Genomic DNA, 26,188 nt, shown 5'->3' with positions numbered 1-26,188 from the left:
GGAGCCTGCTTCCTTCTCTCTCTCTGCCTGCCTCTTTGCTTGCTTGTGATCTCTGTCAAGTAAATAAATAAAATCTTAAAAAAAAAAAAAAGAAAGAAAAGAAGAAGGGACAATGAGTTAGATGGAAAAGCAGGGTAGAACTTCCAGACGAAGGAAAAAAAAGGAACAAAGAGCAACATGATCAACTCAGCAAAAATAAGGAAAAAAGAAAAAATAAACAGTAATAAGAAAAAAAGTTTTTAATGAAACAAAATCAAGTTTATGTTTGTTACTTTAAATTCTACGAATGAACACGGGGCACCTGGGTGGCTCAGCCAGTTAAGCATCTGCCTTCGGCTCAGGTCATGATCCCAAGGTCCTGGGACTGAGTCCAACGTCAGGATCTCGGCTCAGTGGGGAGCTTGCTTCCCCCCTCCCTCTGCCTGCCACTCCCCCTGTTTGTGCACGCTCTCTCTCTGGCAAATAAATCTTTAAAAAATATGTATGAATGCACTGAATGCTCCCCTTTAAGACAGGCTCTCAATTTCTGACATTAAAAATGTAACAATAAAAATAATAAAACTGCAACAGTGTTTACTGTAAACCACTTAAAGTTAACTCCAAAGGAAAAATTCCTAAAGCAAAGGATAATAGCAAAATGATACTAGACAAATGCAAATAAAAAGAAAGAAGGAAAGGGTAGAACAACTAATCTTGAACAAGATAGAATTTTCTTTTTTAGATTTTATGTATTTAATTTGAGAGCGAGAGCACAAGCAGAGGGAGGGACACAAGGGAAGGAGAGAGAGGATCTCAAGGAGGCTCTCCATGGAGCCCAGAGCTGGACAAGGGACTCGATCCCATGTCTACCAACATGCCAAACCCTGAGAAACACCAAACCAAGCCCGAACCGGAAACGACCCCAAAAAGCAACCACAACAGAATGTGTAAATTACCCATAAACGCCTCTCACAAGGCAGGAGATTTTGATGCTGGAAGTGGACCTGTCCGCCGAGGTGGAGATGCCAGGAAGGACGGCAGCCCACCTCCCACGCAGAGGACCACTCCTGTGTGCTCCCCGGCAAACCTGCAGGGATTTCTAGACAGTCAGCAAACAACTGAAAAATCTCTCCGTCTGTAACTTGGGGCGCTTCCCTTGATGATCCCTGAACTTTCCAGGCCAGCCCCAGGTATATTTCAGAACCCACGGAGAGGAGGAGGTGGGTCTCCCCATCCCCACCCATCACGCTTGCTTTCTTCCCAAAGCCCTGCTCTTGGCTTTTGACCGGAGTGAGCACGCAACAGATGATGTCTGTCTGTCACTCGCTTGCTCGTGGACACTTAAACTTTTGTGCGGAGAACTGTGTCCCAGTCGGTTGAGGGCTGGTTTTGTTTTGCTCTGCTCCGGACCCACGGAACGAACTGGAAGAAACATCGCTACACGCAGCATACACGAATCTCACAGATCGCTGAGCAAAGGAAGCCTAATGGGACAGAGTACGGACCGCAGGGATCCACTGAGGCCAAATTCCCACAGGTGCAAAAGGAATCTATGGTGTTAGAAGTCAGGATGGTAGCCCCTTCTGGAAAGGAGGGAAACAGTGATGCTGGAGAGAGAGAACCAGGGGGTGGGGGAGGCCCCGGACCTTTTATGTCTTCACCAAATGGTAGGTACATGAGTGTGTACGTGTTATAATTCATCTGATAGACGTGTGTGATGAATGCACTTCTCCGTATATATGTCAAACTTCCTTAAAAAATAATCTTATTTCAGCAACGAATTCTGGAGCTAATGGGAAACACGGAAACTGTAAGTAACAGAGAACGTGGCTGCTTTCCTTTCCAAAGGAAGGACCACACAGGCTGCACGACAGACACACGCACTCAGGAACGCGGGTGCACGCATGCTCGCGTTTTTCCAGAAAGACTCTGCTTCTGTAGGTACCCCTGGCTCTCCAACGCCGGATGTGATGGCAGCTGTGGGGTGTGGCGTCAGGCTCTCCTCTTTTCTGTCCTCCTAGTTTCCCTGGGCTTTCGAGGCCATCCACGTGCTGAGGGCTCTCAACTATTTACGGCCTCCCCTGCTTACCATCCCGACTTGGAAGTCCTACAGGGGTCTTGAAATGACCATGTCGAAATTTCCCTCCAAAACGGACCTCACCCTCTCCCGTCTCACAACCTGCAGTGCTGGCCACCTGGTTAGATGCTCAGCCAAGAGTCCTCTTGACTTCCTTCCTTCCCTAATGCCCCAGAGCAGCAAACCCCATTAGCTCTAGCTTCCCATACACCCAGAATCTGACCGCCCTCTACCCAGCATGCCAGTGCCGACGCCACTATCTAGCCAGGACAACCACGGTCAGCCCTCCACCTGGCCTCCCACATTTGTCCCCGTCCCTGTGATGGGGACATCTCACCCCCTCCACCCCCACCTAGAAAACTTGTCCCTCCGATGATCTACCTCTTCCCCCGGTCCCTGCTTCTCATCATGCCATTAATGCATTTACACATCGTCGTCCCCATTAGACAGAAGGCCGCAGGGAGCCGAGAGGGAACGTACCTGCAGCTGGAGGGCAGTGGACAGGGAAAAGGGAGGCTGAGGGCTGGTTTCGGAGGAGAGATGGGCAGTCTTTACACCTAAGCCACTTAGTCCCAGAAATGGAAAATAAAAAGCCAATCTGGCCGACACGAGAGGACATACCCTTTTCCTGATCAGAGAGGCTGGCGGTGAATTTGGGAGTGTCAGGCTCCTGGGGCCGGGAGGGGCCGGGGCTGGAGCTCCAGGAAAGCAGGCTTCCCCGGGCGCTGCTGTGGTTGCTCTCCAGCCGAAGGAGCCAGTGATCAGAGAAGGTAGAGCTAGTGGAGCCTGTGGGGTAAACACAGGGAGGAGGCTGGACCCGGCCCCATCAGGTCGTGGTCCCGGAGAAGCCTCGCATGGCTGGATCCCACCCCGCCCCCACCTGAGCCCTGGGACTGCAGAACCAGAGCAGGAGGAAGACCAGAGGAGAGCCCCCATGACAGCTCTGCCGCGACCAAGCTGAAAATGTAGGGAGAGGCATTCCGGCACAGAGGTTTAGGGCGTGGCTGGGTCCTGAAATGCTGTTCCTCCCCTTACTTTCGTCACCGACTCTGGCTGTCTAAACAGGCTACGTTTTTCATTCATTCTGTCTCCTGCAAAAGGCAGGCACGCTTCCTCGGATTCAGACCTCTGGGGGAGTCTGTGGTTTAATTCAGCCTTCTGGTGATTATTAGGAGGAAAAGATGAGTATTTAAAAAAAAAAGCTCTCTCGTTCCAAAGATAAGGATAGGACTGTGAGTGAGATGAATCCCCTAAGGAGATCAACTCTGACCTCTTTTTTTCCCCTCCAGACTGCCAAGTTTGAGGCTGTCTGGTGAACATGTCACTGGGTATGGTGAAGGTGCTAGGTTACTGAGGCCCCGAGTCCCTCACAACCACCCTGCCCTTCCTAACAGGACGAACACAAGTGTGTGTACAAGTGTAATTAAAGTCTGGCTCGAGGGGCGCCTGGGGGGCTCCGCTGGCACAGCGTCCATCTCTGGGTTTCAGCTCGGGTCACGCTCTCAGGATCATGAGCTGGGGCCCGTGTGGGGCTCTGCACTCAGTGCTTGGTACTTGGTGCCTGGGTCTGCTTGGTACTCCCTCCTGCCCCTCCCACTTGTGCTCTCGGTCTCTGGCTCGAAAAACAAAGAATAAATCTTCTAAGAAAAAAAAAATTAAAGTCTGGCCCGAGGACAGACAGGAAAACCGAAACCCCCAAACCGCCGAAAGTCACCTGCTACCTGGCAATGTTCCTTTCCCCTTCTCGGGTTTCACCGTGTCCATCTCACAGACTTATGAACGGGACACTGGCCCATCATGCCCAAATCTCCGTCCTGCAGGAGAAGCTCCCCATGCCAGATCCCATGCATCCCCCTGTCCTGGTCCCTGTCATTCGGCCGAGTACCCTCCTAGCTCCCCTCTCCTTCCTGAGTGGTGAACACCTACCTCTCAGGGAGCTGCTGGCTGACCAGAGAGGGATGCTGTTCCGTTTCTGATAGAACAGGATGTAAGCCCCTCGGCTGTTGACCTCGTCCTCTGGGAGCGGCTCCACTGTGCTGTCGTCGTAACTGTACCACTGGCCATCCAGAGAGTTCCGGCAATAGGCTGCAAGGGTCCAAACCCCAAGTGCCAATTACTGGCGTCCCCCGACCCCACCAACAAAAGAACAAAACAAAACAAAAACAAAAACAAACTGAACCAGAAAGGCATTTCAGACAAGCAGAGCGGAAAAATGGACATGTTTTTAACTGAATGAGAAAAATCGGTCCGTTTTTGGCCAGAAATAAATTTTGTGGAGTCAGAAAGTCCATCTGTCACGCTCCCTGATGCTGACTGCCACAAGCGTGCCATGACTTGAAACTGAATCCTTACGTTGTAGCCCTCGCTAAGGCAGAATCGCCAACAACAAGGGAGCCCTAAATTATGGAGCCAGACAATAATGTCAATGTTCACACGGGTCCTTGAGGAGTTTTGAAATGCATTATCTGTGTCAGTATGCAAAAAAAAAAAAAAAACTCATTTGGGGCTATGGTATGCCTCCTTCCTGCCTAAACCACCCCCCACCAAAAAAAAACCATTTAGGAAAAAGCCCATCAACAGGATTCTCGCCACTTCCTAAACAATTACGACAAAATATTCTCCTTTCCCTCCACGTCTCAGCGAATGAGCCAGAACCCACTAAAGCAGAGTCAGCCCACTTTTCTGTAATGAGCCACAAGCAAACAGCTCAGGCTTTACAGGTCAAGTATGCCCCGGACGGTCCCTGACACAGATTCTCCTTTGTTGTTGTTTATATCACCTTTTAAAATGTAAAAACCTTTTTAAACTCATGGGCTATACAGAAACAGGTGCTGGACTGGCCCATGGGCCACTGCTGGCTAAACCCTGTGCTACGCCAAACTAGGCACCTAGGGGCTCACCTTTGCCCTTCCCTTCCCTTCCCCCACCCCCAGTCCAAAAGCCAGTCTCACTGATCCTACTTGCAAAATGCATCTTAAATACCCTGACTGTCCCCTCCTGAGTCCCAGCCAACACCATCTCTCACCGGAGCCCTAGCAACTGGGATTCCAACTCCCATCCTTAATCCCTTCTACCTGGTTTCCGTCGAGGACAGCTACACAAACTAGATCATGTTTTCAGGCCTCTGCCTAAAGCCTCTTACTGGCTTCCCTATACCCTTTGAAAAAAAACCCAAACTCTCACCCATGGCCTACATGTGGCATCTACTTCTCCAGCCTCATCTGTGTCCCTCAGCCCTGGGTCACTAGACTTCAGCCACAACAGGCTTGCATCATTTCTTAAACACATCTAACTCCGCCCCAGGGCCTTTGCATACACTATTAGTGCTTCCCATCATGGTCCTCCTCCCCTTATCCACCCGGCTATTTCCTTGAGCTCTGGGCCTGTAGGCGCCCTCCTCAGAGAGGCCTTATCTCCATCACAGACACGGTCAGTCAAACACCCTCTGTAATGCCAGGCAGGCAAAGAGCCAAAGCGACAAGCGTCTTTTCACTGGGTCTGCAGTTAGACTGCAGTGCCATAAGGGCAGCACTCCTGTCACTCATCATGGAAGCTCCAGTGCCACTCACAGAGTCTGCACTGAAGGGGAACTTGCGTGTGTACCCCCAACCCGCCAACCCCGCCTCCCCCACCCCCCACCCCCCACCCCCCGTTCTCTGGCAGGTGCCTGGCACGCGACCAGGGGTCAGCGTGAGCCCAAGAACCACGGGAGCTCGGCATTCCAGGAGACCTCTTCCCGAAGGGCAGCTGCAAGCTCGGGCCCCGGTCACGATGCGTGACCACGGCGGCCACGAGCCGAGAGGCAAGGCTCACCTGTGTAATGCCCACCTTGCAGACTGCCGTGGTGGTTGCAGACGGCGTACAGGTCGTACAGGAAGTCCAGCGGGTAGCCGGCGGGCAGGCCAGCCGGCTGCTTCCAGGGGGGCCAGGAGCCCGTCCCAGGCGGGGGGCCCGCGCCTCTCTGCGCCACGTGCGGAGCCATGTTGAGGCCGGAGAGCGGAAACTGGACCAGCGTGGACAGCTTGTTCCTCCTCTCGCCCACTTGACAGAACCTCTTGAGGTGGATGATGAGGATGTCGGGCAGGGTCCACAGGCTCAGCTTCACCATGCCCTGCTGCAGCGCCTGGCAGTGCGGGCACTTCCACGCGTCGTCCTGGGCCAGCTGGAAAGGAAGCCACAGGGACCGTGAGCGCCCCCTTCCGGTCCGTGAGCACCCCCTTCCGGCCTGCGGGAGCCCCCTTCCGGTCCACGAGCGCCCCCTTCTGGCCCACGGGCGCCCCCTTCCGGGCCCACGGCGCCGTGGCCCACCCACAGTCCCAGCCGCGCCACCTGCTCTTCCTTGGTGTAGAACTGGAAACACTCGTCCAGGGTGCAGCTGTGCTGCTGGTGGGCCTGCTGCTGCCGCCACACGCTGTCCGCGTCCTGGACCCGCTCCTCCTGGAGGCTCCCGAACAGGCTGAGAGCAGTGAGGATCGCCGGCATCAGGGGGAGGCCCCTCGCGGGCAAAGATGGCTCTCCCCGCCATCTCCCGGAGAGACCCCGCAGGGGGATAGTCATGAACACCTGCTGGGCTGACCCATGTGCTTTTTCCAGAATACGGCCACGTGCACTTGGGGGCGACAGGCACGGCCACGCTGAGAGGGCCTGAGAGCGCGGACTTGCACCAGGCAGCCTGGGTTCGAATCCCACCCCGAGCTGTGGGACACTAAGCAAATGCGTACCCGCTCTGTGCCTCAGTTCGCGCATCTGGGAACCGTGCATTACGGCGGGGCCGACATCGCACACGTGTTCGCTACTGTCACCGCCGCCCAGCACGGTCATGACCGCGTCCACTATCGGTGTTTCCCTATAGACGCTGGTCATGAGGGTCTCCCAGAGGCTGGAACCGCACAGCATCAATGCCTTCGGGCATGTCGGGGGAGCCCGGGCACGGCCAGATTCATCTGTGGCCGCAGGGCCCGTGATTCGTCCGCTTCCCCCACCATGGGCGCCCCATTCTTGCACTCACCGCTCCTTGGTACAGCTGTCCCACTCCACTGCCAGCTTGACATGGGGAGGGCCTCCCGGCCTCCTGAGGTGCAGAGCCCTGAGGGGAGAACAAGGAGCCGGTCAGAAAGCTCGGGACGTCCTTCCCCAAGCTGGGCCTCCAAGCCCAGGACAGATGTCCCAAACTCAAGTGACCGATCGGAGTGTGAACCAGGACCGGGGCGCACACACGCGTGACCACAAGGGCCGTGGCCTGGGGGAGGCCTTCCTTGAGTGTGACCCACCTTCTGCGACTTCTCAAACTACCTGTGGCCAAAGACCCGTTTGTTGGTCTGTTTCTAAACCATTACAGATGGATCCTTGTGTAGAATACAACAAAAATAATGGGGGTACAAAATAAAAGTTCAATTGAAAAAATTATAGAGAATGCAAAATGATTATACATTCGTCATATTTTCAATGGCCCTGACCTATTGCCTTAACCCACCTAAGTGTTTCCTCTCCAGTTCTGTCATGGGCCGGGGACAATCAGCGGACAGGCAGGCATCAGTCTGTGGAATTTACTTTGAAGCCAGAGTGCTGCAAGGGGGGCCCTCTCTCAGAGCCCCCACAAACCCCTGTGCTCCCTTTTCCCATCAGACTCAAGCAGGATGAGCCAACACTTCTCCAGCTTCCCTAACTCTGTAAAGCAGGTCCTGAGCAAAGAAGGTGTGGACAGCACACAGGACACAGAACCTTCGGGCTTACGCCCTACCCTGCAGGTTCCTGGTTTTTACAAAGGGCGGGGGTCCTTCCTCACATTCCTCACAGAATCCTCCCATTCAGATTCTGACGCCCATTCCAATGTGTGCCTTCCGTCGACACCATCAAGCAACCAACTCAATTCCAGCATCATCTACCCGAAGTCAGCATCAGACCTCACAGGTGAAGGGCTCCGTCCTACAGCAGGACTGCCCCCTCCCAGTGTAGACACCACCCGCAAGTCCGGGTTGTCATTTGGGCGTTCTGACGTGTTGGCTGCAGCTGGGAGTTTCCAGGGCCCCCTCCTCGGGTTTGATGAATTTGCCAGAGCAGGTCACAGACCTCAGAGGAACATTTCACTTACTAGATCGCCAGCTCATTATGAAAGGCTGTAACTCAGGAATCAGGTACAGCCGATGAAGACAGGCAGACTGCGACGTGTGTGGGAGGGCTGCAGGGTTTTGATGCCCTCTCTGGGCCCACCACCGGCCCTCCCAGCCCCTCTGTGTGCTCACCCACCTGGAAGCTCCCCAAACCGGCCCTTCTGGGTGTTTAGGGAGGCTTCCTCACGTCAGCACACTTGATTAATCATTGGCCGCTAGAAGTTAATTCGGTCTCCAGCCCCTCCCCCTCCTGAGGCCTCTGGGTGGGAAGGAGAGTTCCAACCTTCAGTCACAGGGTTGGTTCCCCTGGCAACCTGGCCCCATCCTTAGGTTCTTTCCAAAAATGATCTCATCATTAGCGTAAACTTGGGTGTGGTCGAAAGGGGCTTGTGAGCGAGAATAAGACACCTTTATCACTGATCGCAGAAAGCATTCCAAGGGTCTTAAGAGCTCTCAGCGACAAGACCAAATACATATTTCTTATGATAAATCATATTATCATACCTGTATTAAGGGTCCACTCAGCTTCAGCTGGCCCAGCCAGAAAGTCAGAGATGTTTACTGGCAGCTTTGTGTCAGTGGGGAAAATGACCAGAAGTACTAGACAGTTTACAGAGAAGTACTCTGCGGACTGTGTGCATCACCCGACAGAGCCGAGACAGGTGGAAAGCCGTGGCAGTGGAGGGTGGGGGCGGAGGGGAGGGTACTGGTGTTATACCGCAATCACAGACATAGTGCTCTACAGCTTGAGCCAAAGACTCTGCGGCAGAATTCTCCCCGACCCCAGATGGGACATTCCGGTTGAATTCGGCAGCATGAGCTCACGGAAGGAATTTGGGTCTCTCTACCAGACTGAAATGGGTTCACATTCAGGCTGGGCCATTAGCTATGTAAGTCGGAGCAAGTTAGGGACACCCAGGAGGCTCTGTGGGTTAAGCGTCTGCCTTCAGCTCAGGTCATGATCTCGGGGTCCTGGGACTGAGTCCCGCATGGGACCCCCTGCTCAGTGGGGAGCCTGCTTCCCCCTCTCCTTCTGGCCCATCCCTCTGCTTGTGCTCTCTCTCTAATAAATGAATAAAAATCTTAAAAAAAAAAAAAGTATGAGCAGATTAACTGATCTCTGAGAACCTCAGTGTCCCCTCATCTTCAAGGTGGCCATCGCGGCATCTCTGTAGACTTAAGGGTTGAGAGCACAGAATGTGTCCAAGGATCTAACAACTGGGAGGCAAGGAACCAGGAGCAGATATGATAATCAATGTACGGATACAGAACTTCTAAGGACCCCGGTCAAATACAAGGACACCTGTTGTCTTAACCCCCCTTACCTGTCCACTGCCCAGTGACAGAGGGGATGGCTGTCCTGTGGGGATAAGTAGCCGCAGCCCAGAGAAAGCCCCACAACCCGGACGGAGAAAAGAGATCCTGGGTTCTGAGGAGACATCAAACAGAGCAAATAAGTCAGCATCGCGTGGACTGCACTGACACTCTCAAGGGCAAAATAAATTACCCAAAGACCGTCACCCTTTTTGCTGATAGCCTATTTTGAGTATTCCCTTAAAAATCAGTATTCAGTGGGGCACCTGGGTGGCTCAGTCATGAAGCGTCTGCCTTCGGCTCAGATCATGATCCCAGCATCCTGGGATCGAGCCCCTTATAGGGTTCCCTGCTTGGCAGGAAGCCTGCTTTCCCTCTCCCATTCCCTCTTGCTTGTGTTCCCTCTCTTGCTGCGTCTCTCTTAGTCAAATAAGTTAATAAAATCTTTTTAAAAATTAGTATTCAAAACCTGCAGATATAAAGGTCCTTTTTAAAATTTTTATTGTAATTTTTTAAAAAGATGTGCACCGTAGGGGTGCCTGGGTGTCTCAGTCGGTTAAGCGTCTGACTCTTGATTTCGGCTCAGGTCGTGATCTCAGCGTCACGGGATCGAGCCCTGCTTTGGGTTTCGCAGTCAGTGTGGAGCCTGCTTGAGATTCTCTCTCTACGTCCCTCGGCCCCTCCCCGCTCTGAAAAAAAAAAAAAAAGATACACACTGTACCTTGTAACACTTGTAACATAGCAATCTTGTAACACAGCAATCTAACACTGTTTAACGTATTACATTTTGCCAAACGAGGAACAGTGTTTTTAAATTGGAGATTCTGGCACAGTCAATGGGAAAAATCACTCCGTTCAGTAACGATCCTTTACCTGACTTAAAGAGGATTATCATCATCACCCAATGGCCAAAACAAGGCAAGGATCTAAAAGCAAGCTAGTGTCTATTTTATACCCCAAATGCTTAAGGAGTACTTATATACTTCAAAATAAGCCATATAAAGAAATACTGCCTATGTTTTCAAAGATGCATGTTTTTTAAAATATTCTAACGTTTTTGAAGTTGAAGGGAGCCTTAAGTGGCGTTACTGACAAGAGTCAAAACGTGGAAACTCACGTGTCCACTGACAGGTGGATAAACACAACGGGGTCTACACACACAATGAATATTATACAGCCTTAAAAAGGAAGGAAATTCAGACACGTGTCCCAGCATGTGCTGACCTCAGAAAGACCCTGCACCAGACACAGAAGGACAAACACCGTATGATTCTGCTTCATGAGATACCGAAACCGGGCAAATTCCTCGGGACAGAAAGTGGGATGGGGGTGACCAGAGGCTAAGGGCTGGGGGACAGGGAGTTGTTAAATGGGCACAGAGTTTTGGTAGGAATGCTGAAAATTTGGGGTAAAGATACAGTGATGGTTTTACAACATCGTGACTGTAACTAACACACACTTACCAATGGCTAAAATCAGTGTGTATATTTTACCACCATTAAAAATAATTGAAGGAATCTTTAAGTAAATACAGTCCTTTTTTTTTTTTAAAGATTTATTTATTTATTTGAGAGAGAAAGCGTGTGAGTGCATGGTGGGGAGGGACAGAAGGAGAGGGAGAAAAAAATCCCAAACAGTCTCCCACGTGCGGCTCGATCTCACGACCCTGAGATCACAGACCTGAGCCAAAACCAAGAGTTGGACGCTTAGCCTGCTATGCCACCCAGGTGCCTCGCAAATACGTTCTTAAAATGGTCACTGATGAGCTTAGCTTTAATCAGAAAAACAATGAAATTTCCTTCCAAATTCTGACAGTGATCAAAAGTAGACACATCAATACTTAACAAAGCACTGGTGAGCTATAGGTTGAATTCAGACAGGGGAGGAGGGGAGAGAGAGGGTACTGGAATTCCAGGAAAGACCAACAGTGCGTGAGCATAACCCAACACACCCTCAGACAGCCTTGACCTCCTCCTCACGGCAGCTCCCGTGTGCGAGGAGCAAGGGGACACTGGTAAGGTCCACACCCGACTGAACCATAACCTCATTCCAGTTGACCTATAGCCTCAACAAAGGCAAAGGCAATGGTGGGAAGCAACTGTCTCCAGAGGCTTTGATCCATGGGTGGCCCTGGAAGGGTGTACTTCCTAAGAAGACTGTTTCTTAAATCTAGGCATGGTTAGGTTTGGCCATGGGAGTGGGGCTGCTCTTTTTCCTAATTGAGCCTTGCTGTTTGGAGCACCATGACCCACACAATCAAGGCACAAATCCGCATGGAGATGCCTTCTCCCTGTCTCCACACAAAGCAAGTTTACAGAGTGACCACAGAAAATGTCTTGACAGAGATAAACCCCTGCTTTTCAGGATTCAAAACAAATTCAATGTGTCCAGCAAACTGGTCATTTTTGGAAGACGTTCTCCTGTCTTTCATCCCTAGCTAGGAAAATTCATTTTAGAACCTTCACTCCTTTTCCTCTCTTGAGCTCCACGTTGAGAATTCTGAATGCATTCAATGATGACCACACCTAGCCAGGATCTTCTAAGGTAAGAAAGCCTTATGGGTGAAGTGCGTGGGCTATTCTAGGAACCCCACCACCATTTAGAACACCCTTCTCCCAGTCCAAAATCAGGCCCATCCCCACACTGACCAAAGAGTCTGCAGAAAGGCACCCATACTCCGTGGGAGGTGGCCTCTGTTATTCTCCTGGCCCCACAGATTGCCTGACGGGTTTCTGCAAACCCCAGAGAGGTGCAGAGGCAAATGTACGTGTGTGACAAGGTGGAGGACAGGGATAGCCAAGTTCACATAACAGTGGTTTCATCCACTTGCAAACATCAGGAGGACAAGGTTTGCAGAGGCCTGGAGCTATTATTAGAAGATATTCTGACCTATTTAGAGGGAAGTTAGAGGCTCTAATTTGGGCACCACGGCAAAAAAATCCTTCAGAGATACAGGTTGGTACAAATGTAGAGAAGGTCTTTGACAAAATGTTATTTGTCGTACCTCCTGAATCAAATGTATGGTCTTCCCCCAGCAGGAAGGAGCATGAATTATGAAGAAATCACCTCTGAGAAGTTCTCACATAGAGAAGCTAAATTCTGAGGCTCTTGACCTGTCCCCCCTCCAAAATGTCAACATCTTCTGAACCACAGGAATGGTTTCTGATACCCTAGGGAATGGTTTTAGTGTGTGTTGGGTTTATCTGTTAACTACCTACCTGGGAATAAATAAAGGAGTAAGGCAAAAAAAGGTGTTTTCCCTTGAGTTTTTAATCTTTAAAAAAACAAAAAAAAACAAACACTGGACAAAATTAGTTTAATATCTAGATGTTCTCATTTGGGCACCCATTTCCATTTTCCACAGAGGTGAGGCCTCAAGTCCCCTGAAATTCTGGATGCAGACGTGTAAGTTACAGTTTACTATAATTCACTATGCTCCAGGAAAAACCACAGGTAAGCCATAAATGTAGAAAACGGAGAAGAACTATGTCAATGCTATCCCAGTGGTGTTTTTAAAGATTTAACGAGAAAAGCGCTCTGCCCATGAAAGACATTGTGATGGTGCGAAGAATAAAAGCACAGGCCATGGGATGGTGACCTCCTTGTCCAAGATCAAAGCTGTTTTATCCAGCAGTGTGAACGCCCTCTTTAACAGCAAATGCCCTCTACCCTGAGCTCCTCCTAGATCCCTACCCCCTTCTCTATCCCCCACAATGCACACTGACCTGGATGGGGGCCTCACTCTTCATGACACAGCAGACCTTACTGAGAATGCACTGCTGCAGCTGGAGCCAGGAAATGGCTCTGTCTTCCCTCAGCAGGAAAGGTGGCCCGAACCTGAACGAGTAAAGGGATCAGGTTAGCTCAGCAAAGGAAAGACCAACACAGCTCAACAGGGACACTTCTCCACCAAGTACGAGCTAAGCACAAGCACCATTCGAGGCTGCCCATCAGAGAACCTTGCTGCAGCAGGACACGCCGCGGCATACAGAAAGGTCCAGAAATGCTAAGCCAGAGAGAGACGTGGCGGTGGAAACAGGGTCAGAGGACACCAGAGCCAGAGGGAAGCGAGGCAGGGAGAGATTAATCCAGAGGCAAGCCGGTCCAGCAGACACCCTGATGGTTTTGTGCACCAGGTTTTGTGCACCAGGACCCAAGCATTCACGGTGAGCCCAGAGCACCCAGATCGCCAGATATGGCTGTGGCCATAGTCCCAGCTTAGCCACGGGCACTGCCGAGACAAATCACCAACCAGCAGTCCTGTGGCTGCACCACACAAGGTTGTACGAAGACCCAATGGGGTAAGAATGTTGAATAAACTTGGCAAAGTCAGCACAAACCCAAGCTGTTAGGGTCTGGAGCAGCAAAGGGACTGTGCTGCCTGTGGGGGGTTTACTCCCCTCTTCCTCTACAGACAGGCATTCAGATCACTGCCCATCTTTTAATTGTAGCAGTTCCCGCTTATGGCGGGAGCTCTGTGTTCTTGCGCATACACCTTTGGGTGCACACAACAGCTCGTTTCTTTGGGATAAACTTCCAGAAGTGGAAATACAAGCTCAAAGCTGGTCATGCCCTAGAAAAGCCACACCCGCATACCAGTGAGGCGGGTGTCCCGTTCTCTTAACACTTGCCCAGAATGAGCCTTATCAAGTTTCAAAACTCTCTCACCATGATCCGAAAGGTGACCTGCCTCTTGCTGTTACCATGAGAATTTCTTCTACTACGCACAAAGCTGGATATTTTAGCCCTATGCTTGTGTTTGTTTTGAGGGTTGGCATGAATCTCCGTGCTTCGTTTTACTAAGAGTATCTCTCTCCCTGATTTCCAAGCGGAGTTTTTATACCATGGATTGTGCACCCTCTGCCTGTCACGTGACATAAATACATTTTCTCGTTTGTGCTTAAAATATTCAATGTGTCTAAAACGTTAGCCTTTTCCTTTACAGTCTCCTGCCTGCCTTAGGTGTAAAAATAGTCCTCTCAGCCCAAAAGACATAAATACTTCCTACATTATCTGTAAGTCATTTTACGGTTTCCTTTTAATCAATCTAGAACTTAAACATGTGAATGTATGGCAGAAGTAAAAAATTGATTATATAAAATAAAATCAATTTGCCCACCTTATATACTACATAATTCATTCACTCTTTAGTAATATGAAATGTACCATTTTATCACATAATACCTAAATGTACTTCGGCCTATTACATTCCATTGATTTAAATATATATTCTTCCAACTATACTACAATTTTTTTGGCTTCAAATTTTTTTCTTATGTATATAGCCTACATCATAATTTTTTTAATAATCGAAACTTTATTCTGGTTTAATAAAGCAACCTCTCTCCCTTCCTCCTCTCTCCTTCACCCAGTATTTTATCAATGTCCTTATGAGTTTATTATTCAAGATGAATTTTACAAACATTTTATCAGTACAGACATCTTTGATTGGAGTTAGAGTTTTCAAGGGTCTTATCTGGGCTACCAATGAAAGCAATCTGGTCTTGTCTGTTATGTAACCACCTGTTACATAACCACCTGGACTCTTTCACTACTTTGATCACTTCCCAGTTCTTGGCTCTCTGGACAGGCCACGATGTAATCTGCAGACAGTGGTCATTTTATCTCCTCTTTTACAGCCATTTTTTTTCTCTCGTCTTACTGCACCGCCCAGGCCTCACGATACCGTACAAAATGATAGTGGTGGGAGCCATAATAATTATTCCGGAAATTAACAGCAAAGTCTCCAATGCTTAATGGTGAAGGGTGACGTCTGCCATCTATTGATTAGAAAGACCCTACTCCTCATGCATTAATCTTGAGAACAGATGTTTGATTTTATCAGATTAGAATTATTCTAGACGGGCTCCCAAGCACGTGTCTGCACAGCCCAGACATCACGTGAGAAGAAGATCAGGTTCTACGTACCTGCTGGCCTGCTGGCCTGACCCCACCAAGTTACAGAAGAGGACTAGCACCTTGTTCTCGCTATGGACGGGCAGGGAGGACCGCAGACCATCACGGGTTGCCAAGCGTGGGGAGACCGACAGACCAGACAGATGAGCTAGAGAGAGAGAATTATGTTCATAGACTTAAAAGATATTAAGTTACGTGCAGCACTTGTGCCTTCTGGTACCTGGTACGTGACGATCATACACGAGGTAGTGAATCTGCCATTGCGTTCAGCCGGTAATAGTAAAACGTGGGCAGGGATGTTAATTAAGGCTTCTCAAAGTCGATCCGAGAAATACTCCAAAATGATCTGAGTTGCTTTTATGCCTCAATCAGAGAGCCACAAGTGGGCTCTGGCTTCCTCAGCCCACAGAAGTACAGAGAGAAGGTCAGACATTTATTCTTGAGGGTGTGACAGAATTAGACTCTCCTCAATTTCCAGTTGTTCTGAAAATCAGACTTTGAAAGCACAGGTGTGTGACCTTTGATTGAACTTGAAATGAGGGTCTTTTCATTGAGCTATCACATAATCCGGGCCAGGGAAGGTCCTGCTGCAGATTCCAGGCCCAGGGGGTTCCCTGGTGACTCAGAGCCAACACAGACACCTGGTTCCCGCAGCCTGCACCGAGGCTGGCTAAAGACACAGACCCAGGTACAGGATTCTCGTGGGCTATATGGCAACACTGGCGGAGGGTCCTCCAAATATGGGCCTTCTTGACCAGCGAATTAGGCCAGAAGGTATATGAACTGCAATCGAAGACTGTCAGTCCAAACTTCAGGAAGTGGTATGTTACCAAAAGTCATTTCATAACCTCTTTGGCCATCTACTGTTTCAATTTGTAAACATTGGACTTCAAGCACAGACCTTGAACTGCAAGAGTCCTGAAGACAAAGATCACCCTGAATAGTGGTTCTTATTCTCAAAGGGTGGCCTCGGAACCAGCAGCAGCATCCCCTGGGAACTTGTTAGATGTGCAAATTCTCAGGTCCCACCCCAGACCTACTAAACTAGAAACTCAGTGTGTTGGACCCAGGACTCTGCCTTAACAAGCTTCCAACATGATTCTGATATTCACCAAGGTTTTGAGAACTCCTGACTGATTGAATAATTTTTAATCATCAACCATCTATACAGCAAACATCAGAGAAACTAAGCCTGGCAGGTCCAAGTACCAAAATGAAATGTCTTGTGCCTCGGCACACAAGCATGTTAACTCTCAAACGTGTAAGTCATACTATCCATATAAAATTATGTGAGGCACCACTGTACCTGAGAGCAACTCCTGGCCAGATGGTGGGGGCGCGTGGAAGGCGTACACATTATCTCCCTCTGAAATGGTATTCAGGTCCTCTTCATCAAAGAAAGACCGCTGGAATCCAGTGGGACACAGTTCAACCAAGATCACCTGGAATGAGGAGGATCATTTTCCTTCTTGATTTCTCAAAGGGAACTTAAGCAAGAAATCTAAAACTGACTGAGAGTCTCTTTTACCCTTTCTTCCCTTCGAAGCGAGAAACACTACTTATTAGTCGTAATAAAACAGTGGAGGTATGACAATAAGACTGACCACAGACTGTCTCAATGGCAACAACAGAATCTCAGACTGTTATGGGAAGGGATGGGGGAAGACAATGGGGGGGGCAGGGGTGTTAAATCTCAAATTTATACCCAGCTAAACTATCATGCAAGCAATAAAACAAAAATAAAGCTCTCTGGATACCCAGCTAAACTATCCTGCAAGCAGTAAAAGTAAAATAAAGCTCTCTTCAAATTAAAAGTTTAAAGTGTTTACCATTCACGGATCTCCACTGAAAGAACTCCTAAATAGTTCTGCCAACTTTTTCCACATCATGGCATATGCAGAACATATTTTTTTTATGGAATGCTGACGTAAGCAGGAGAAGCTGCTCTTACAGCAGAGAAGACAGGTGACCATCTTAAGGGTCCTGTCACCTCGAGGGCTGAAGGAATCAACATCTCAAAGCACCTAAGCCACTCAAGGCACATTGGCTGGGAAATTCTCTTGTAAGAGATACATTTCTAGGTTAAAACAAAAAACTGAATCAAAAAACAAAAACAAAAACAAACAAACAAAAAAAACACACACAAAAAAACGAAAAAAAACACTTGAGTTGTAAGAAGAAATGATGAGCCAAAGAAAATGGTAAACATTGGTAAAAGTAAACACGCAGTGACTATATAAATCCATAATAATCTGTACTAGTTCCACAACCAGGCAGAAAGGGCAGGAGGGATTAAAATACTGGGAAATAATATCCATCCACAATAATACTCAAAAAGGTGGAAGGGAAATTTGGGTAGATCAAGATCCTTGCATTGTTTCCGAAAATTAACGTATGACTTTGCTAATTCTGCATGTTGGCATTTTAAGGATAACCACTAAATGACCATAAAAATAGATTCTATATGTCCCCAAACCAGAAGAGACAGAATAAAAATTGCTCAATAGAAAAAGAAGCAGTAAAGAAGAGGGAAAGGAAACAAAGAAAAAGCAAGGTAAACAAAGTATAAAATAAAGAGGATACAAATAAATCCAAAAATATTTAAGACCGTAGATAATGTAAGAGGAATAACCCTGCCAATTAAAACACCAAAATAAATTGTAAGTTCTGATCAAAATGCCCACATGTGCACTTAGGAATTCCTAAGTGAGTCCTACCTCCCTGCACAAACACATCACACTTTGCAAATTCCTGACAAGTCACTGACTCTTGTAATTATTCAAACTCAATGTCACATCCTCCTTTTGTTATTTTTTTAACTGCCATTTCTTCCCCAAGACTCTCACCCCATCCTATTCTCTCTCTCTTTCTCTCTCAATATATCCCTGTAAGCACTTTGAGTTCACTGAGAAAGCTACACACTTTTCCACCTACTTGAATCCTCCTAAACACAGTGACAAGATCAGAGGCACTGACTGGGTTGGGGGCAGGAAGGAGCCTGCAGAGTGAGTAATCACAGTGGTTATGTGGATGGACACACACGCAGAAATTCAACAAACTATAACCTTAAGGTGTGTGCCCTTTATTGTATGTGTGTTATTCCTGAGCAGGAAGGCTACAAAAAATTTTTTTTTAATTTGGAAAAAATGCCATGAGGTCATCAGGGAAGTGTAAAATGTGCATATTCTAGTTAAAGACACAGAGGAGCAGTTGCTTGCTTCGTCCAAGGTCAGAAAACAGAAGAGCCCTATTCCAAACCCTTCCCATTATGCCACATGGCTGCTGACGACCGTCACCTCCACTCTGCCCTTGCGTGGGGGCCCCCATTACGAGTTCTGCCTTCAAAGTCACAGTAAATGCAACGTCTTTACCAAGACTCCTTTAAAAAAAAAAAAAAAGGTACTCAGCAGCCCCTCATGTTTCACTTCCGGCCCCTTCAGTATCCTGGTTTATAGTCTCAGGAGCGAAAATACATAACTCAGATTCCAAAATCACACCATCTCCACCAAATCCTGGTCAGCGCTGACCAGCTCTGTGACCCTGGGAGGGTCCCTCAACTTCTCACTGCCTCCTCTCTCACTCACTAATAAAAGGAGGATAATTGTGTCGACTGTACAAGGTGGTCATGAGAACTGAACTGGCTACGAATACCAAGGTCCCAAAATGGCGCCCAGGACTTGGGAAGCACTACTGAGTGCTCAGGGTCGTGGGGATCACTAGGATCGTGACCATCATCCCGGTCTTCATCCTTTTCTGGTGATTCCGTGTAAATGCTGGGAGAGGTCAGGGCTCAGTCATCAAGGCACCAGGGGTGACCAATCAAACAGAAACTCGTGAGTCACGAGGAGTCACCCAGGAACCAGAAATTAGTCTAAACAGCCCTAGACAGCTGGCCCAGTTAGCGTTCCATCATTTGGCGACCAGGCCCCCATGCCATTCCGTCACACCTCATCCGCAGGGACGCCGCCTTCCTCTGCGACCATCTTCCTCAGGGCCGCCACTGTGCTGAGGATGGGCACGGCCAGGCCAACACGCAGGAACCGCTGGCTCTTAGAGGGGAAGACCAAGGTGACGCTCAAGAATCTGGAAAATAGGAAGGCGTCCACATCCTTAAAGGACGGCCATGAACTGCCAACGCCATTGGCATTGGGGTCAAATCCAACAGTTGGGCTGGTCTCTGCTCCCTGGTTGGGTCACTGTACTTTAGCTATACTGTCACCAGGTGGCAGCAGAGAGCCAAATCGCCAAAGGGTCTCCGCTCAGTATCATTTCCATAGTTAGAAATAAAAGGTACCTGATTAAGAATCACAGTACAGACCTGTGCTCTCAAGGTTGTGTTTGTTAAGTAGATCACGGTGCGCAAAAACAAACTTGGAAATTTAAGATGTAAAAGGGTCAGGCTTCCACTATGGTTCGACAACGGGGCTGATGTCCTCCTTACTGAAATTCCCCTTGGTAACAGGACTCAGTCTGTCCCTTCTCCCCTGCCCCCTCCACACACACTTTCTGGAATCTCTAGTTCTACTTGGTATTGTCCCCACCAGCACACTGGGGCTCCCTCCTCCAGGTCCCGCTTCTCTCCTCTCCTTCCTGCAACACCGGTCGGTTCACAGAGCTCACAGCCACAGCTGGGGCTGGAACCCCGGGCAGTCTAGCCCCAGAGTCAGTGGTCCCAACCCCTGTCCTGTGCTGCATGAGGCCAAGAATCTTAGAAATGCCGCCATCTCAACACCAGCGCAGGACTCAGCAAACTTCCATGACACTGACAATGGCCAGATGCCTTAACGGCCTTAAGACCCAGGCTTCTGGAATGCCTGCCCTGAGTGCCTCTTACACTTATAAAGCCAAGCCCGCCATGCCTCTTACTGGACCTGACTACCCTCCTCTTTTCTGTTTTTCTCCTCTCCTTCCACACCCCCTTCCCTTTTTTATTTGCTCCTTAAAGAAACCCTTTCCCTGCACCTTCACGAAAGGCAAAAAGGACGTGGAAACAAAGACAGGAAAAGCAGGTGGCAACAGATTTTTTTTTTTTTTTTGCAGATTTGCCCCTGGTTCTGCAGAGAGGCCCCAACTGGCCCATGCCTGCTTCTGAGTGGCCCAGAGATGGAAGCCCGGCCATGGCGTGACAGACAAGCTGTGGATCATTCTTTTGGGGGCTCAGGAAGGGACGCAGTAACCTTTCACTTGGTCACACTGGGTCACCAGACATCGCCAGCTTTCTAAGGCTGGTTTCTGCACGTGTGCTGGCTGAGATGCTCGAGAGACAGAATGGCAGGTGTGAGGCCAGAAGGTACCCAGGGAGGACAAAGGGCAGGAGTCAAGTTCGTTGCTTGTGATGGCCACGTACCTTGTCTGGCGTAGGGGGATGGGCAGTGACACACACAGGAAGGGGTCAAAGGTGTTGCTCTGTTTCAAGCAGTGGGGACAGGTCAAGGAAGATCTGTGAGGGCAAAAGATAAGAGTTTCATGGTGAACGGCACCCACTCAGTTCGGCAGAGCCTCAAACAGTTAAGTATAAAATTGTGGTGTGATCCAGCCATTCCCCTCCCAGATACATACCCAAAAAGAGTTGAAAACAGGGATTTCTACAAACGCTTGCCCACAGATTTCAGAGCAGCGCTAGTCACGAGAGTCAAAGGGCGGACACAACCCAAATTACCATCGGGGTAACCAGATAAATCCAGAAGCGGTAGAGCCACAGAGACAGAGAGCAGATCGGTGGCTGCGGGCAGGGCTTAACGGGTATTGGGTTTTCTTTTGCGGTGATCAAAACGGTCAGGAACTATCCAGAGGTGCTGGTTGCACAATAATGTAACATCCGTGCCACGAAACTCTATGCTTTAAAATGGCTAACTTGGGGCGCCTGGGTGGCTCAGTTGGCTAAGCGACCGCCTTTGTCTCAGGTCACGATCCCGGAGTCGCGCGATCGAGTCCCAAATCGGGCTCCCCGCTCGGCAGGGAGTCTGCTTCTCCCACTGACCTCTCTCCTCTCATGCTTTCTCTCTTTCAAATAAATAAATAAAATCTTAAAAAAAAATAAAAACAAAAAAAAATAATAAAATGGCTAACTTTACGTCAGGTAACTTTGACCTCAATTTTTTAAAAAAGGTTGATTCCCACGTGGCAGTGCGCTGAGTATGGGAAGGTGAGCGAAAACCCCTCGGGGCAGAATCAGCAGGCCAACCTGCAAGCCGGAAGGGATGTTAGGACCATGCCTTCCCCTGGTTCTCAGCCTCACTGGGCTCCAGAATCACGGAGGGAGCTTCTCTAAAAACGCAGACGTCTCAGCCGGCCTCCCATAGAGTCTGTTCCAAGCGGGGGCGGGAAGGGGAGCCTCCCTGGGTGATACCTGTGTTCAGCCAGGAGGCAGAACCACCAATGGGCGTCCACCATCCTCGCTGTACCAGTGAAGCAGCCAAGGTTGGAGAAAAGCAGCTAATATGGAAACAGCGTTCACTGAGAACTGGGCATTCTTCTGACCACTGTGCTTATATCAACCCACTTTCTGCCCGTAACCCCCAGTATTAGCCCCATTTTGCAGACAAGAAGACTGAGGCACAGAGAAGTTAAGCACCTCTCCCAAGGACCACACGGCTCTTAAGTGGCAAAGCCAGGCTCAGGTTCCGGAGCGCACGCTCACCGCGGTCCCTCTAGTCCGTAGTATCAGCTGATGAGGCATTGGCTGATTCAGAGCAGACACACACAGTTGACTTATATTCTTCAAACTTTCACACTTAACACTCCCTTACTTAAGAGCATGAAACCCTGAGGTTCTCAGGTGCTGACCAAGGCGACCCTAAGCGAGCCGGGCAGAACCACTCAGCAACCCGGGGGACAAGTTACCAACCATCCATGACTTTAGAAAACCGAGTATTAGATCTGAGTGTTTCATGTCCAATAACTTGCTGCTTCTGGTAAATTTCCCGTTGGGAGAACCACAGTGATCTTTTGGTAAGAACAGTGCATCAGACACCGAGCTCCAGGTGCTAGGGGGACCTGACGCTTGTGGAGTCCCCTCCACCACCCCGTTTCTCCTGATCCTTCCCCCTTCACATACCTAGATAGAATGCAGGCCCGGAAGACAGATTTTTGTTTTTGGGAAATTTCCAAATCCCTGTTTTCGTCCTTAAGCGAACCAGTGGAAAGGACTGTTTTTCTCTGACTTGTCCGTGTTTTAGAGCCGATTAATGCTAAGCTGGGCTGCATTTCTCCTGCAGTGTTGCACCATATGAAACGGAGATAAGGTCTGTCTTTATACGGAGCCACAAGCCTCTGTAAGGACCAAGGGACGTGTAACTGGCAAAAACATGGAATGGTCTAATTTTACACGAAAAGAATGAAGAAAACATATGGTCTTCATAATAAATAAAGGAAGGGTGTGAAATACACCTGTCTTTCCGAGATGAGTCATGAGGGCAGAGTGAGTGGGACCAACAGATGAGGGGCAGAGCAGACTCTGGACGTTCCCGAGCTCTGGCCATCCTCACACATGGCCCGAGGAGTCCTTCTGTCCTTGCTATCCTGGCCAGACAGGCACAGTTCTGTCCTATTGTCCCCCAAGCTTGTTATGGGGAAAGGGGCAGTAAACCACCCCGCTGCCTGTGGACCTTCACCCACCCATCTCCCTCAGGGAGTCCTTCTTCTCGTCAAACTGCTTCTGGTGCAAAAACCAACCTTCTCGCCACTACTGAGACCCAGAACTGTGCTTGGCTTCCTGCCGGGTACAGACGCCCAGAAGCAAGCCCGGGGTCTTGGTGACGCACCTGTCAGCACGCCGACCTCTCCCCGCGGCCAGCCGAACACACCTCCCACCCCTCAGATGCACCTAGCACCACCTGCTCCCTGGACAGGGGACATCTCTGCCAGTGCTTGTGCCCCTGACAACACACGGGTCAGATGCCACCCCTCCCTCCAAGACCTGCTCTGAGAAAGCATAGCAGGGATTGCTGCCTGTAATGGGGACCAGATCAGACTCTCCGTGGATAAAAGGCACAAACGACAAAGCAGTGCGCGCAACGCGCGCGCACACACACACGCCCTCTCACAGACAAACCCCACCATAGCACCAATCCTTGCTTTTTAAACTCACAGGTGCTTTTAGGTTGTGGTACCAACCATATGAAACAACCAGTTATTTCTCCTCTAGTCCATAACCCAGTCTAGCACCCTGATCCCACTCCTCCTTCTCTCCTCCCGCCAAAGTCAAAAACCCGACACCCTAAAAAGGGGAGCGGGGGCTGGGGAGCGAGAACCTCCCTGAACAGGGATCTGTGAATTAACCCACAATATCACAATATATCCTCCAGCTTCTGATTTCATCAAGAAGGGCTGATACCACAGAGACTCTCCATCGTCGGCAAGCCCCCCGCAGCGGACAGCCAGGCTCTGGCACCCAGAGCCAAGGCACCCCCGCTGGGAGGCACCTGCTTGGCTCAGAGCCGGCCCCACCCGCCGCCCTGGAAAATCACTTCCCACAGCTCAAAAGCCCTCACTCAGACAGACATCCCTAACTCGATTTTTTTCTGTACTGCCCAAGATCCCGCTCAAAGCGGGTATTTTCAGCTGTCACTGGTTCCTTTTTGGAAACTTGAATGCCTTGGTTCTTACTCATCATCCTACAGGCACCTACCCAAACGGCGCTTGTCACTTCCTCGGGAACCCTCCCCTGACTCCCCCCACAGCAGTCGGAGACCGTGCGGTATTATGACTTAAAATAAGAAATACGTATTTGGTCTTTGTCCCAGGTCCCGGCGCTGAGCTCCCAAAACCCTTGGAAAACCACTAGCATGATCTCCGAAATTGAAAATGATGCCACAACAGGCTTCAAATTCTGCAGCAGCTTCCTGTGCCCTTGAGGTAAAAACCCACACCTGGGCAGGACGCCTACACCACCAGACCCCCGGCCACCCCTCCAGCCGTACCTCCTGCCCCCTCCGTCCCTGGCAGCTACCTTGCCCTTTCTGTTCCCTGCTGTGCCAACATCATTCCAACCCCAGGCCCTTGGCCTCGGCCGTTTTCTCTATCTGGATGACCCAGTCCCCAGATACGTGAACAGCTGACGCCTCGTCACTCCGCTCTCGGCTCAAATGTCCCCCCTTTAAAATGAAGCCTCCCCAGGCCACCTTATCGAAGGCTGGCTGCCTCCCCCACACTCCGAGGCACGTGTTATCACCATCGTGAGCCGCTGTGACGTGCATGGTGTTACTGAACACCTGCCCCAGGAGAACGTGAGCTCCATGAGAACGGGGGCCGCGCCCTGTTCGCAGCTCCCTTCTGGCGCTGAGAAGGGAAGTGGCCTGCCGTAGGTGAAATGGTGAAGATCGAGGGTGTATTTGGAATTAAAGATCCAGACAAGCACGCCAGGGGTACCTGGCTGGAATGTCTTGCTCTCGTGGGCACGGAGTGGTGCTCCTCACTTATCCAGGGGACCCAGCGTAAGAGCAGACGCTCGAATATTTGAAAGAAGGGAAGAGAGGGAACACGTGTGCACGGGAGCCAAGGGGGCTGAGAGAACGGGTGAGTCGAGAAATAAGCAAACTCACTGTACAAAGACACCAGTGAGCGGTACTGGGTGGCAATTCTTGGTGTCCCTGCACCGCAGTCTAATCTACCCTGGTCTTGGACTCCCTTTTCCCTCCTCCTAGATGTCCTTTCTCCTCCTCTTTTCTACTGTCTCATTTTTGTTTCTAGCAGCCCCTGCTCCAGGCACCTGCAGATAAATAAATAAGACAGACGCCCAGCACATAGCTTTCCTGGCTAGCAACGGTTGGCCGCTGCAACACTGAGGCTCGCTCTGTGCAAGCCACTGCAGGAAGGAAATGGGCTTTACTTCGTGTACAACAATAACACCTAGGCTCGTTTAGAAGCATTTTTTTTTTAATTACCTGCTATGCTCAGCGATCAACAGTAGCATGTCACCAAGAGGAGGTCCTCTGTAACCGACGGCTTCCCCGAAATCCTGATTATTGGACTCATTCCCACGTGTGAACAGCTTCCGTGCAGCTGGAGACACTCCCACCTGTTCAATCCTAGCCATCCCTGAAGCCCATCAAAAGGCACACCTCCTCCAAGAAGCCCAGGGGGGTTTCTCTCCATAATCTCCCTTCCCTGCAATCAGGGCTTTTACTAGACCATCACAGTGCTTGGAAATATACTATCTTATCTCTGAACTTGGAAATATGCTGCCTTATCTCAGGCTCTGAACTGTCACATATATGAAAGCCTGAAGAGAATGTTTCTGAATTCAAAGGCAGTGTAATCATCCTTCATGTTGCTGGGAAGTCTTCAACTTGAAAGAACTTGGCAAACTGGGCTCTCCGACTGCAGGAATGAATGGGAAAGGTCTCACCAAAGGCTCAATGATTGCCTTGCCGGCTGGGGGAGCCCTGACCTCCACTGTCAGATTCTAGAACCCCCTTCAGAGGGAGATGGGAGGCCCAGGAGCCAGCAAGGCTAACCACCAGGGCCGACAGGAGGGAGAGGTTAACTGGGATCTGTAATGGGAGGAGAAGGGCGCTTGGGTCTCTTGTCTTGGGATCAACGGGAGACCAGTTGTGGGCATCCAAGTCCGGGCGATCTGTTCCAAGCCCATCCCACTCTCACCTAGATTCTTACCTATACTGCGCTTGAAAGTGACTCTGCACAAAGCTTGGGCCTAGAGAAGGCTGAGCTGATGGTGACGGGAGGTTCTCGGGGCTTCTGCTGGCTTCAGGCTGAGGCTGCAGAGAAATGAGGGAAGGAAGCAAGATTAGACATGGCTCCCATCGCTCTACTGCCTCTGGACTGCCAAGCC

General features: G+C 49.9%; 1 protein-coding gene across 2 annotated transcripts in view; it reads right to left on the bottom strand.

The window, feature by feature from the left end:
- Positions 1-26,188, bottom strand: part of USP43 (ubiquitin specific peptidase 43) — a 47,218-nt gene that overhangs the window by 5,904 nt on the left and 15,126 nt on the right. Inside the window, exons 3-14 of one of the 2 annotated variants that reach the window (XM_032839908.1) lie at positions 26,011-26,114; positions 20,744-20,836; positions 19,344-19,479; positions 16,703-16,838; positions 15,409-15,544; positions 13,206-13,317; positions 9,492-9,595; positions 7,065-7,142; positions 6,386-6,512; positions 5,870-6,218; positions 3,983-4,141; positions 2,678-2,842 (exon numbers count right to left, since the gene is read on the bottom strand). In XM_032839908.1, coding sequence (XP_032695799.1) covers positions 2,678-2,842; positions 3,983-4,141; positions 5,870-6,218; positions 6,386-6,512; positions 7,065-7,142; positions 9,492-9,595; positions 13,206-13,317; positions 15,409-15,544; positions 16,703-16,838; positions 19,344-19,479; positions 20,744-20,836; positions 26,011-26,114 — 1,699 coding nt within the window. The remainder of the gene's footprint in view (positions 1-2,677; positions 2,843-3,982; positions 4,142-5,869; positions 6,219-6,385; positions 6,513-7,064; positions 7,143-9,491; positions 9,596-13,205; positions 13,318-15,408; positions 15,545-16,702; positions 16,839-19,343; positions 19,480-20,743; positions 20,837-26,010; positions 26,115-26,188) is intronic. The other variant, XM_032839909.1, reaches the window with a different exon arrangement.

This window comes from Lontra canadensis, unplaced genomic scaffold (genome assembly GCF_010015895.1).
Source record: "Lontra canadensis isolate GAN:19392208 unplaced genomic scaffold, GSC_riverotter_1.0 scaffold110, whole genome shotgun sequence".
NCBI classification, from domain to species: domain Eukaryota; kingdom Metazoa; phylum Chordata; class Mammalia; order Carnivora; family Mustelidae; genus Lontra; species Lontra canadensis.
Note: the sequence above shows the minus strand (reverse complement) of the source record. Positions and strands in the feature narration are given on the sequence as shown.